Source organism: Melozone crissalis, unplaced genomic scaffold (genome assembly GCF_028551555.1).
Source record: "Melozone crissalis strain CALT ecotype California unplaced genomic scaffold, PUWL_Pcris_2 ptg000019l_1, whole genome shotgun sequence".
Classification (NCBI taxonomy): Eukaryota; Metazoa; Chordata; class Aves; order Passeriformes; family Passerellidae; genus Melozone; species Melozone crissalis.
In genome coordinates, this window is record NW_026535797.1 from 22,787,888 (window position 1) to 22,801,094 (window position 13,207).

General features: G+C 37.8%; 1 protein-coding gene across 28 annotated transcripts in view; it reads right to left on the bottom strand.

Moving 5' to 3' along the window:
• KCNMA1 (potassium calcium-activated channel subfamily M alpha 1) overlaps nt 1–13,207 on the bottom strand; it is a 411,380-nt gene that overhangs the window by 45,497 nt on the left and 352,676 nt on the right. For all 28 annotated transcript variants that reach the window (XM_054276930.1, XM_054276928.1, XM_054276929.1 and 25 more), the window contains 2 exons: nt 5,069–5,192; nt 1,972–2,196 (listed from right to left, as the gene is read on the bottom strand). In XM_054276930.1, coding sequence (XP_054132905.1) covers nt 1,972–2,196; nt 5,069–5,192 — 349 coding nt within the window. The remainder of the gene's footprint in view (nt 1–1,971; nt 2,197–5,068; nt 5,193–13,207) is intronic.

The following is a 13,207-nucleotide window of genomic DNA, read 5'->3' on the forward strand; positions in this document are numbered from 1 at the left end:
GAACAGACATGATTTCATTATAAACTGCTCCAAAGTTAGAATATGATTATTCCAGCCACCTTAATCCTGCCCTTTGTGCCTGTACTGTGCACCAAGTGAAGCAGGGTTCCTGTGGGGAAAAATAATATGCAATCATGTAATTAATTAAAGGCTCACTCCTAATGATTTTATGCAAAGGGACAGATTTAAGGCTGCCTGAGGATATTTAAAATTGGCATTTGCCTACTTTTTAAGAGTTTATTCAGCAGCTTAAAGGCATCTCTTAATACAGACTTTAAATTCCACTTTTTTTTTTAACTAGAACAAATGTTTTCATATTCAGCTGTAACCACATCTCCATCAGATATCAGCAGCAAGTTTTACCTTGTGAACCAAAGCACAGGGAACTATGAAAGTGGCCTCCTTCTAACAGGTTCCTACAAGTATAATCTCAGACCCTTAAGTACATTTTAAAATTAGTAAAATTACATCCGATATTTTAACTTTATATCACCATTTTGAACCAGATAGGCTGCAAAAAAAAAATGGAAGTAACAGGAATGAAGTCTGTGTGGTCTTCAGCACTCTTGATTACTATGTCAGATACAATTCCTTTATAAATTCCTGTATTTTTAAAGTTGCATCAACTAACTATTTAAGCTGTTCAAGTCAAAATAATTCTAAAACTATTCTGAATTTTGGTGTAAACTGGGGAAAGTAAAGCTGGTGTATATTTATTTTATGCCTCTTCAGAATTCAGAATCAAAACTTTGCAAAAACATATTGTAATAATGGATAAACATTATATATTGGAAACAGTGGTGGGATTCTATTCTGCTTGATAGTTCAACAGTATTATCAATTTAATTCTGATTCTCTAGTCTTTTGCCTTCACAGTGACTGGAATTAAAAGGAATTGGCAGAAAGAGGAGGATATTGACTGACCCAATCTGATATTGACACCATTTTTGTGACAACAGAGAATCTTGTGACACCATCTGTTGGATCAGGTTACAGAAAAATGCCAAGGGCTAACACTAAAACTGCATTTACAGTAACAAAGACCTACAGTCTGAACTAATCAAAAAGCAAAGACAGTCCTTTCATTCTATAGCTATTTTCCCAATTATTAAGTTAAGGTTACATTCATCATTGATTTGTTTATTTTTAACTGCTGAAATGAAATTACTAAAACTAGTAAACTTATAATTTTTCATTCTTAAAAAATATCTAAACTAACTTTGCTATGTAATATGCTGAGCATTTTCTTTCACTTATACCATGGGCTCCCACATGTCATTTATAGCTGTGGTCACCTAAGATCACCAGCTTGGGGGACTTTATTTGTTAGTCCTGGAGCTCTTGATTCTATATTGTGGTCATATGAGTGAATCATAATGATATATAGGAGAAAAAGGGCTTTTGCAGTTTTAGTGGCTGTGCCTACCAAGATCAATAGGAGCTTTTCATTGATTTAAAAAGGGTCAGGGTTTTGCTGTACCTTCACACAGGACTCTGAACTGAAATGCCAGGGCAGTGTTCCTTATAAAGCAGGCCAGTCCACAGGAAGTCTTTATGAATACATATAAATATTATGTTGACAGAGTAACAATAATTTTTTCAAAGGTTTTGTGGGTATAAAACCATAAATAATATCATAAATAACTACTGTCATTCTGTCAGGGAAATCACAACATCAGAACCAGCTCCATGCAGGGCACTACAGTGAATGGTCAATACATAACACAGCTAATACATCTGATAGCAGCTGAAATTCATCCGATGAGGATGATGAGGCACCAAACACTGCAGCAAATAACATCTAATAAGGTCTCACAGGGCTCTGTTTTCATAGACACAGTAAAGGGAAAATCTAAGTCCTCAGGCCTATAAGTAGACAAAAGTAAAAAAGCCTAAGATCAAAGTCAATACGAATCTATCCAGCTGGTGTCCTAAATAACAAAGTATCAATAATATGGCTTTTGAACTTACAGGCAAGATTGAAACCTTGGGGAAGTTATGCAGTGTCTCCCATTCCCTTCTCAGGTATTCAAGTGAACCCACAAACACAATGTGCTTGAGTTCATGGTAGTGAAAGTTGCTGGCTCGTAATGGCATCACTAAATTTCTTAATCCAATCAAAGCAGATTTAACATCCCCAAATATGCAAACGACTACATGCCCACTTAAAACTGTCATCGCTGCTTCACTTCGAGTCTAAAAAAAACAAACAAAACAAAACAAAAAGACAAGGGAAAAATGAAACAAAGGGCATCTTAAATCATATATTGAGTTTAAAACCAGGAAAAATACAACTGTCAATATTGTTCATGCACAAAGAAATAGTTTGATACAGCTATTCATTTTGCCCTTATTTATATTTCATTAAATGTGCTCAGCAGAAAAAAACCAACTGTTCTTGTTTGCAAATCCTCTGGCATATGGGAAGATATAGTATTGGACCAAATTCTGGTCCTGTGCAAGTTTCTATACATGTGGATTGTGACTCTGGCTACAAAGCACTGTAGGTTTAGCTAAGGATTACAGAAAAGAGATGCAAAGTCGTGCCCTGGTTAACAAATCACTGGATGGGGTTTTTCAACGCCAATTTGGAAAGGAAGATGTTGAGTGTCCAGTGCTCCTAGTAGGGCTTTGTGATATTACTCAGATCTTGTGAGCTGAGGACCATAATCTCTTAGAGTCAAAGCTCTTATTTAAGGACAAGCTGCTGCTGCTCTGAGAAGCAATCCATGAATGCCCTGCACTGCTCTGCCTTCCAGTGGATGCCCACTATATGCCACAGAGCTTCTCTCAGTAACAAAATACAAGGGCAAGTTTGTGATTAATACTAAACTTTCAGGCCAATTGGACTTACTGAGGAAATATTCTCATGGCGAATATTTAAACAGAGTCCAGAATTATCTTTTTGTCTCAGTGAAAGAATAACTTTTTGCACTAATTTCAGCATTGTTTAGTTCAGTTGAGCAGGCAACTCAAACACCAAGATGATTAAATAAAGCCACATGGAAAAAATTACCTTAATTTCTGAAGCCAGTCTTGGCATTGTAGTGCTCCATCACGTAGTTGGAGAACCACTGTTACCATATTGCCAAGAAATTGTACACTCTCTACCATTACACAGAAGTTTTGCCAATGAACAAAACTAAACCAGTGGCAATACGCAAAATTTTCCTCTCACTTATCCACAGTATAAGTCATTTTTCTAAATTACAGAAACATGGTGGTGTGCAATTAAGATTGGAATATGCAGCAGATATGTTCATTATGTCAGAAGAATGGGAACTCTGATTAGAAGTTTTCTCATCAGTTAAAAAATGCATGAGCTTTCAGTTTCTCCAGAGAAATTACACTGATTTTCATACAGCTTGACCAAGAGAGTTGTCTTGACCCTTCAAACAGCAGAAGACAGGAGTGAATCCTCCAGTGAAGCTTTTAAGTTGTCCCATGCAGCTGGAATACTCAGACTTTACAAGACAGAGACCAAGTCTTGAAAGCAGGTATATAAAAAATGTCACTCCATAAATCTGTATGCAGCCACGTATGGCAAAAATCCCTTCTAACTACCTGATACTGCTGGAATGTCACAGAGCCAAAACAGATCCTGGGCAGCAAAATTAATTCTTTTCTGACTGGGACATCATCAAGTATCAATTAGAAGACAACCTGGGAAATCTCATCATCTTCAAATTATGCACTAATTTGTACTTGTGCAATCTCTAAGGACAGCATTAAATTTGCATAGATATGAATGTAGACATAAATTGTGGACTGTGAGTTTGAAAAGGTGTAGGGAAGCATTTTGCTGGCAGTGTATTGGTGATGATGCGTGAAGCAGAAAGAACCGTCGCAGACTTGCAGATTCACAGGCTGGTAGTGGAAAAAACTAACATGGCATAACCTAGAGATGATAACTGAGTCACTCCCCAGCACCATTTGTGAGGGAACACTTTTCAAAGTAGGGCAACATGCAGTTTCCCAGCTAAAATGTGTACCACAAAGGAAGATTTTTATCTCTATTACAAAATCTTGTACAGCACACCTACCCCTACTTCCTTGCTGATTACAAATAAATGATGCTATTTAAAGCTGTTCAGGAAAACTCCATCTCAAGCTCCATCTCCAAAATTTAGAATTTACTTGCTTGGCTATTTAAACACTGATATTGCAATTCCAGGCAATGTCAGAGTTATTACAGAAACCCCTGAGGAGAACTGGAGACAAGCTTTTAACCCCTGATTGCTAGAATAACTGGGGCTGTCACCATCGTTGGCTACACCATGCCACAGTGCAGGAAAATCTAAGAGAGCAGGCTCGGGAAAAGCTTTATGAAGTGCGACAAAGTGAAGATCCACCAGGGAGTTCATTTCAAATATAATCAGTTTTGCGTGTGAGATCTGGGGTTAGTTACTTGCTACTCTTAGGTATAAGTACGTGAACACAAGTGGCATAAACTTTCAAAATAGACTGTGATAGGCCTCCTAATTATTTTTAATGACTTGAGTCAGTTTGATGGTTTTCCCAGTTAAAGGAATGAAACAAACATAGACAGGGCTCACTGCAACGTGCTAGAGTCAGAGTAGGAGCATTACTTGCTCTGGCCTATTTGGGCATCTTGAAACATTGGGAATTGAGAGAGGAGTTCTAAGAGAGCAAAATTAATAAAAATAAATTAACAATGATTAATAAAACATCAATAAACAAGAGATAAGTCAAAACAACAATTGTCTGTGTTAGAATCATTACTCTCTTGTGTAAAGAGAAAAGTGGGGTATGTAAGAATTCAAGTATTTCTAATCTTAATTTTCTATAAAGATTTAAACCAAATATATAAATTTCAGTTTATGAAAAAGAAATTCCCTATACTGGATGACTTTTTATTGTTGCACTGGGCACAAAGATTTATGCAATCAAAATTCTTTAACCAAAATCCTAGCTTTGGTTTCATCACTCTTGCTTCTGATTTCAACACACTGAATTTTGTGACAGAGATGAACCTATTTATCCATGAGACATCAGTTCTATGGTTTAAATAACCTCTTTTCAAACACAACTCATCATCAATACCTACCAAAATGACCTTTTCGATGTCTTTGGCTGGACACCAATGAAACATCCCTGTAGAGTCGTATTTTTTCACGTTGGCATCCATATTGTCAATCTGCTCGTTGCCAGGAATTAACAAGGGGTCATGCCTGGGGAAAACCAAGTTGAGGACAGCATAAATGGAAAATACTATGAATTATGGATGGAAAGATATCCCAAGAGCTATGTACAAAGAGGGACAAAAGTAAAAAAATGAAATGTATTTACACTTTAACATGGTTTCAATAAGGACATTTTTAAACAAAAGCAGCATACCAAAACAAAAAATTAAATTTTAAATGTTGGGTGCAGTTTCAATGACTTTCTATCCTCTTTTATGCCAATAACAACTTAATTTTAGATAGGGTTTTGTGACACCATCACATCTGTCCAAGATTTTTTCTTTCCAGTCCCACCCCTCTGAAATAAATATCAAAGTTCCGATAGGCATCTGCAATGAAGTAGAAGGGATAGGAACAGAGCCCCATGCTGACTGACTGGCATAAGTATGGAAAGCCAATTACTTGCTTTTACCACATACAACTTCTGACGTGATGCTCTTCACAGTAAAAGCTTTAACAGGCTGCACTTTAAATATTTTAGCAATTTGCCCAATCATATTTTGCTTTCCCAAACTGAAGCCTTTTAAAGATTCAACAGTATGTCATTTTAGAGCAGACTGACTAACAAATGCCCACATCTGGAATACATGATTTTAATACCAAACAACAATGTCCATTTTCTCTGACAACTCTACCTGTGATAACCTTCTAAGTGTTTCTGCTAGAACATTTTAAAGCACAAGGCTTCTCAAAGGAGAAGCAAATAAAAGATATTTTTATGAACTTGCTCTCCAGCTATATAGCTACATCTCAGCACAGACACAGAGTCCTTTAATTTATATGCTAAAACCAAACATTAAATTAAGTACTAAGTGACTCCAACACTCACATGCTGGTGAAGACCCCTAAGTGACTGCATTATGCAAGGTACAGGGTAAACTGACCCTAAAATCTTATATTTAGCTTGATTCAATAGTGCTTTGTCTGAAAAGCTACAGTCTTTACCTCAGGTTTTTGTCATAAATGCTTGAAATATCTTGATATAGAACTGTAACATTTAAAAGAAGTATTTGCAATTTAAGAATATGCTAATTGCTCTGAGGCAGGTATCCAAATTTTAAAGCAATTTGCCCTTTGAAGCCTGTTAAAGAAATGCCCATACGGTCTGAGCTCTTAAAACAGGAAAGTTTCCTGCTTTTAAAGCATTTGAACCAGCACACTGTGGTGACATCCTCTCTTCTGCATGGACTGCTAAAGCAGACTGTGAACATGGTGGGTGATATAGGTTAATTTACCTTGAACATGGTATGCTAAGTTACCATGCAACCAACGCTTGCTTCCTGTGAAAAGTACAATCTCAAATTCAGTCAGGGTGATCAATTACTGTGATTTCATAGCCATTGATTACAGATCCATTGAAATCAGCGGAAAATTCTCATGTATTTCACTCAGGGTCAACTCCAAAGAAAGTGGTTCAAAAAAGTTGAGAAATTATTAATACAATGTTCCATTTAAACCAGAATCTTCTGATGCTTTAAGACAATCAACGCCCCACATGGCAAAGATATAGACTCATCCGGAAAGAAGAAACACTATGTTTTCAAAGTTTTTGAATTCTCTCAGTAGAATACAGTTCAGTGATTTCACTGTAACCCACTAGCAGCAGGGAAGCCCTACTGGACTACCTGGAGTCTCTGTTCCTGCTCCAAGCTGAATAATGACAGGCCTTGCATAAGTGTGTTCCCTCTTTCGCAGGAAGCAGAGATGACAAAGCTGTATCAAAGGCGTTTGTTGTGGGGGCTTGGTTGTTGTTCTGTTGGCTTTTTTAAAATTTATATAAAAACATATAGACTCTGAACTCTCTTGCATCCATCAGCACGATGCAGCCATGGTAGTTTTGTCTGAGAGCTGAGATGCCACTCACTGGGCATTCCCCATCTGCTCAGAGGTGGTACAATAAGATCTGCAGCCCTGAACATGCTTCAGTTTGAAGGTTGCACTAATGTTCAGACTACATTTAGTGGTGCTCTGTCCCAGCTATTTTTTCTAATGGAATGTGTTATCTATATGCTTCAAAATAAGAAAGTTTGCCAAAATACTAGGAATCTTCAGGAGCTTCCATTGAGGAATGATTTTCTTTCTGTTGTTTCAGGGTTAGGTTTTTTACCCCAGTACTTCCACAGAACATTTCTTCATGAGTTTTCTAGAGGAGCACTGAAAAGTTCCCTTTTCAAAAGCAAAGTTCACCAGTCAAATCACATCTTTTCCTTGCAGAAATCAAGCACATTTAAGAAGGAACTTTCCTTTACCCCCTATCCATCATCAGAGGAACTGTAATAAATCAATTTTTAAACAATGCCATATTCTAGTTTTGTAGTCAGTGTTTCCTTTCTGCTCTGAGATTTAAAATTAAATAGATTATCTGAAGCTTTAACACAAGTGACTATTTAGCAATACTCTAATCCCAGACATAAAAATGATTCACAGAAATGATACAAATTGAAATGAATGTTATAACAAAGCAGGTGGTATCAGATATCTGACATCCAATTATGCCTTGAGGTTTGAGGCAGTTTTTAGTGTGAGTGCTTAGAGCCCAACACAGTTCTTTAGGGCTTTGCATCATAACAGGGAACATTCAAAGTACCTTCTTCCAAAGGTTTATTAGAATATTTTAGGCTTAAACATAAGTTGTTTTCAGAGAAAAACAGAGCATGTGAATCATCACATGTAATCCCCTGTTGAATTTTTAGGCAACAAATTGTGATTTTTTTAAAAAAAAGCCCTTTGGATTTTTAATTTTTGGTTTTTTTCTTTTTTTTTTTTTATCAATACATGCATTTATTGGCAGCATCATAGACAGTTTAGACTCTACTTTATTGCTTGGAGTATAGCAAGTGGGAACCTTAAAGGAAGCAAAAAGGATGGGACACGCAACATGAAAACATGCTAAGAGATAATATTTTCTACTTTTACTCCAGGATAATGGATTATTGCCTGAGAAGGACTCTGTGATATGACTAGCCACATTTCTTTCATAATATGTGGGATTATCCATGTAAGTGGACTTATTAAATTTAAATCTTTTGGGCTAAGATATTTTTTAAATTTCTCTTTAATCAATGTTGTTTCATTCTCAGTAAAGTGATCCCTGAAGCTGTCTGTGGACCTTGGAAACTCTTTGCTACTTAGGTCCAACTTTGTCCTCAGATGTTACTGAGTGTATCAGAAGATACACTGACTTATGTATTTAAAAACTGAATTGATCAGAACAGTTATAAAATAGTATTACTACTTTGGACATATACACCCTCATTAATCTGATAATCCAAACCTGTTTTGCAAATACTAAAAATTAATTAAGATAGACACACAGAGAGGCCAAAGCTGTCAAATCTGCCTAAGGCATTTGGACACCCTCTTCCCATTAAAATTTATATTACACAAAGCATTACAGTTGTTGCCCTTACAGCCAAATCATGGACTGAATGTTTCTAGAGCCTCTCTGCCTCCTGATCCTTGAAGATGGCCTTGTCAAGCTGTGCTTGAGTCACATTGGCAGGTTACTGCAGAAATGCTTATATTCACACAGCAGTCATTATGTTCTCCAGGGCTGCAAAGTCCTCTGATTCAAGAATTCAAATCATATGAAGAAAAGCACTTTCTGTCAATCAAACCCCTAGTACTTGTTTTAATTGAGATGTTGGTTTTTATGACTTGCAATGACCAAAGCATTTGGTCCTTCTGGCTAGGAAAAGACATGTACAGCCTATATGGAAGGAAAGGAACAGAAGTTAAATTTCCCTCATCCATAACCCCAGTTTAAAAATAGCTTCTCTGGTTCTTATAGCAGATATTACATACGCATGACTTAAAATGAAGAGCAAAATGCCATCTTTTCAAGGTTTTGAAGAGCCTATAGTGCCACTCATGTGCAATTAAACTTGAAAACGACGCTAAATGCCAAGCTACAGCTGCAAACCCAAAAAGCCTGCCTGGAAGACAACAGCCTAAAGCAAAACCATAAATCCCACTTACAGCAAACCTACTGCAAGGAAGTCAACATTACATTTTAAAGAGTATTGCTTCCCTAGCACACAGTTATAACCACTGCAAAATCTGAGGTTTTGAGTCTGAAACTTTTGGGTAACTCACTGGGGATGGACAGAACTGAAAAGACTATTCAGGACTAAAGGGCTGCCTCAGTAAATGGCTATTGTTAAACAAACCCTTGTATTATGTCACCCTTGTCTTATGCTATTATACACATGCAATTGAGAACTAGAGCAACATGCCCTCCCTGGTCTGCAGTGGAACTACCCTGAGTGCTGAGCACTGGGAACAAGAATGCTGTGTGACCAGCAGGGATGACCCTGGGGTTGCCTGAAAATAAACTCTAATCTCTTAGTCTTTACACGTTATTAAGACAATTCCTTGGCTAGTTTTTGTTCTGTCCTCCAATAAAATTCTCTTATATAAAGTCAGTGCAAACCACACCTGATAAAAACACTACTCCTCTTTAACCTGTGTCTGTTTAAGTCCGCAACTCTGCCTTTCTCAGGTAGACATATCTGGATTTTGCGCACAAAAAGATATTCAGCAGTCTCCTGCACAAGATTCAGGGTCTTTAGAGACACCCTGCCTGTGGTTCAGGAATTTTGAGTTTTCCTGCCTTACTTAGGGGTTTGTGGCTATGTCTTAGCAAGTGTATGCACACAGATGCTTAATTTTAGGAGGAAGGAGTGGGTCTGCTGAAGGTAAGAGAGGAATTGAAGACACGCTAAAGAATGTCTCACGCCTTCAAAATTTCTCCTACAACTACCCTAACAAATTGTGGCAATTAACATGCTGTTAGTGTTAGATGTGTGCAGCCAGTGCAGGTGCTAATAATTGAAAAAGCATTTAGAGCTTTTACACCCTGGCTGAATATTTCATGATGTGCTGCATGTTTCACTATTTACTCAGTGGGCCTGTGTCACTTCAATCTTCTCTGACTGCTTTGACTGGTGCTATAAAGCTCAACCAAGACAGAGTGACGGCTTGTCACAGGAAAACTCCAGTGGCTCCAGCAGCTCGCTGGGACTAGCTATGAAGGTTGTCACGACATTCTGATGGAATTCAGCAAATGTTTTGTGACTAATACACCCAACATTTGTCGGCTACCATTAGCCATTCCCTGTGACCCTGCAGTCTGTGTGGATGGCATTAAGTTGTAATGAGAATTTGTTGCCTCTGTGTGTTACACTAATGACACTCTCTCACTGATCTTTCCTCTCACAGGTTAATCAGAAACGAAATTTGTAAGGATTCAGTGCCCAGATGCACCAGGCTTTAGAGAAGAAAACCCGGTGTGACAAGAGAAAGAAAACCTGCATTTTACTACTAAATGCTTTCATTGTCATATTCAGAAGCTATCCTCACATTTTTACAATCTCATGCTGCCTTTTTTCCCAAAATCTAGGAAGAAGACTATATCTAATACAGTTTGTACCTAGTGCCTTGTCCAGTTTATGGGCCAAACTACAGTGTTAATAGTTCTTTCTTCCCTCTTGCTCTGACCAGATGTTGCTGGTTTTACTACTCTCAGAAGCTTTACTGAAGATTTTCCATTAATTTATCAAGACTACTAAGAACAATGATATAAAGCTGCTTACTATAAGAACCTTGTTTTTTAAATTATCTCAATACCTAAGGACATGATCAAAATATGCTTCTGAAGTATGAAGCTTCTCACATAAAAAAAGAACAAAATCGTTAACTTCCAGACTTTTCCATAAGCAATTTAATGAGGAGGAGACAAGGCACACAGTCAATGTGTCTTTTGTTTTTAAGATTTCCCATTTAGATCCACTGAAGCTGCAGAACTAGTAATCTTTGAGGGGTAGGAGAATGTACCTGAAAAAATAATTTCTCATTTGTAAAAACTAAACCCACAGTTAATTGGCATCATAAATTATAGGAGTGTTTTTGTCACTTAAATGAAGAGTGTGACATTATGTTGAAAGCACTGTTGCTAGTCAATGTTTATAAGAATACTTTTTTTTTCTTTAAACCTAGTTTATAGCTAAAGAGCTTTTTATTTCTATTCCTTTGATCTGAATGCATCTCCTGTTACCCTGAACTTTATAAAAATTGTATTTTTCTTCTGCAGGATAATTCTCCTTTCCTTTCCTGCTCTCTCATCCCAGAAAGACTTGTCCAAGACTTCAAGTAACCTCAAAAAACAAAAAAAAAATCGGATGTTGTTTTTATTGCCATGGCTTATAACACAACTACTGTATTGGGTTTGCATGGCCTGGTTTTGGTAGCCAGGGTGCTGCAAGGGTGGCTTCTGTAAGAAACGGCTAGAAGTTTCCTCCGCTAGCCAAGGCTGGGCCAATTAGAAATGATGGTAACACCTCTGTTACAACAGATTTAAGAACAAGGAACAAAAGGGTCCTGGTAGGACCTGTGACCCTATGAAGGAGCCCTGCTGGAGCAGCCTGCCCTGGAATGACTGCAATCAGTGGAACAGTGACCCAGATTTCAGCAGTTTGCAGAGAACTGCTGCCCACGGAATGGACCCACACTGGAGAAGTGCACAGAGAACTCTCCCATGGCATGGACCCCACACTGAAGCCAGGGAAGGACTCCTCTCCCTAAGCAATGGGAGAAACGACATGTGATCACTGACCATAAACCCCCCTCCTCATCCCCCTGCACCTCTGGGGGGAGGAGGTACAGCTGGGAAGAAGTGGGGGAAAGATGTTTTGAGGTCTGTTTATACTTGTCATTATCCTGCTCTGATTTTGTTAGCAATAAATTCAATTAATACCTCTAATGTGAGTCTGTTTTTTGAGTAATCTCTGCCATTATCTCATAAACCATGAACCATTTTTTCTATTTTATCTCCCCTTCCAGCTGTGGAGGGCAGTGAGAGAGCAGCTTTTGAGGGTGTCTGACATCAGCCAGCACCAACCCACTACAGTCTTCTTGAAACCTGGGTACCATACTTCTCATCAAGAAGCCAGCCCTTCAACAAAGAAATGGAAAGGAGACAAATTAAACAGGAAACCAAACCTACCAGTTCCTGGTCTACCAATAGGATTGAGAATCAGGAGGCTAAAAGATACTACCGCCAAATTTAAATAATTTAATTCTATAGTATTGTTAAAAATTGGTGTAAGGCAACATGGCAATCACTGAATTACTCCTGTTGTTCCCTAGTGAACTTGTAAAACTGAACCAAGAAGTGAATTATGCTATTATATACCTGCTGGGTTGCAGCTTGTTAATCATTGCATATTAGCACTGCACATAGTCTGGATATAAATTTGAGTACAAAATTGAAACTTTCAAGGCTAAGGGACATAAATATATACCATTATTATGGCTCATCCGTGGGTTTTCACCTTTTCAAACCTTACCTTCATGTCTGGTTTAAGGGAGTCATGGAAAATTATCAGAGTCAACTTATTTTACCATTTATGGCTTGAGAAATGCTTCTCTAGATCTGCCATCACTTTTTCTTTTTTTGCTTCTATGAGAAAGCTCACAGTTTCATTTCATGGAAGGGCAGCACTAAAATGGCAGAGGCAATGCATATTCATGCTGAGTGGCACTAGCAAAAATGTGTATGTACATTTAAGTGTATGTGGCTTAGTGGGTGGATTAGGAGATAAATTTGCACAGCCATTGTTCATATACTTAAAATATTATACACAACTTCAGGAAAAAAGACAGGAGGTTTCCTCCTCAACTTCAGATAAATAATCTCATTAGTCTTCTGGAAACGTATGCTAAAGAGCTCACTTGTTTTTCTGTGTCATTTAGCTGGGTCTTGACAGTTTCTGAGCAAGTTTTATTGTTTGGTTGGGAATTATTTTAGATCTTCAATCAGAAAAAATCCTCAGGCTTACGAAATTCTCCTTGGCAACACACTGAAAACCTAGTGTCCTCTGATGCCTCTGATTCTTATGTGATCGGGAACACTAATGATAATGACCCTTTGCTGAGTATGCTACTTGTCTAGAGGCCTATGTCAACTACACCACTACATCCAGAGTGGACAGGGACAAACTATT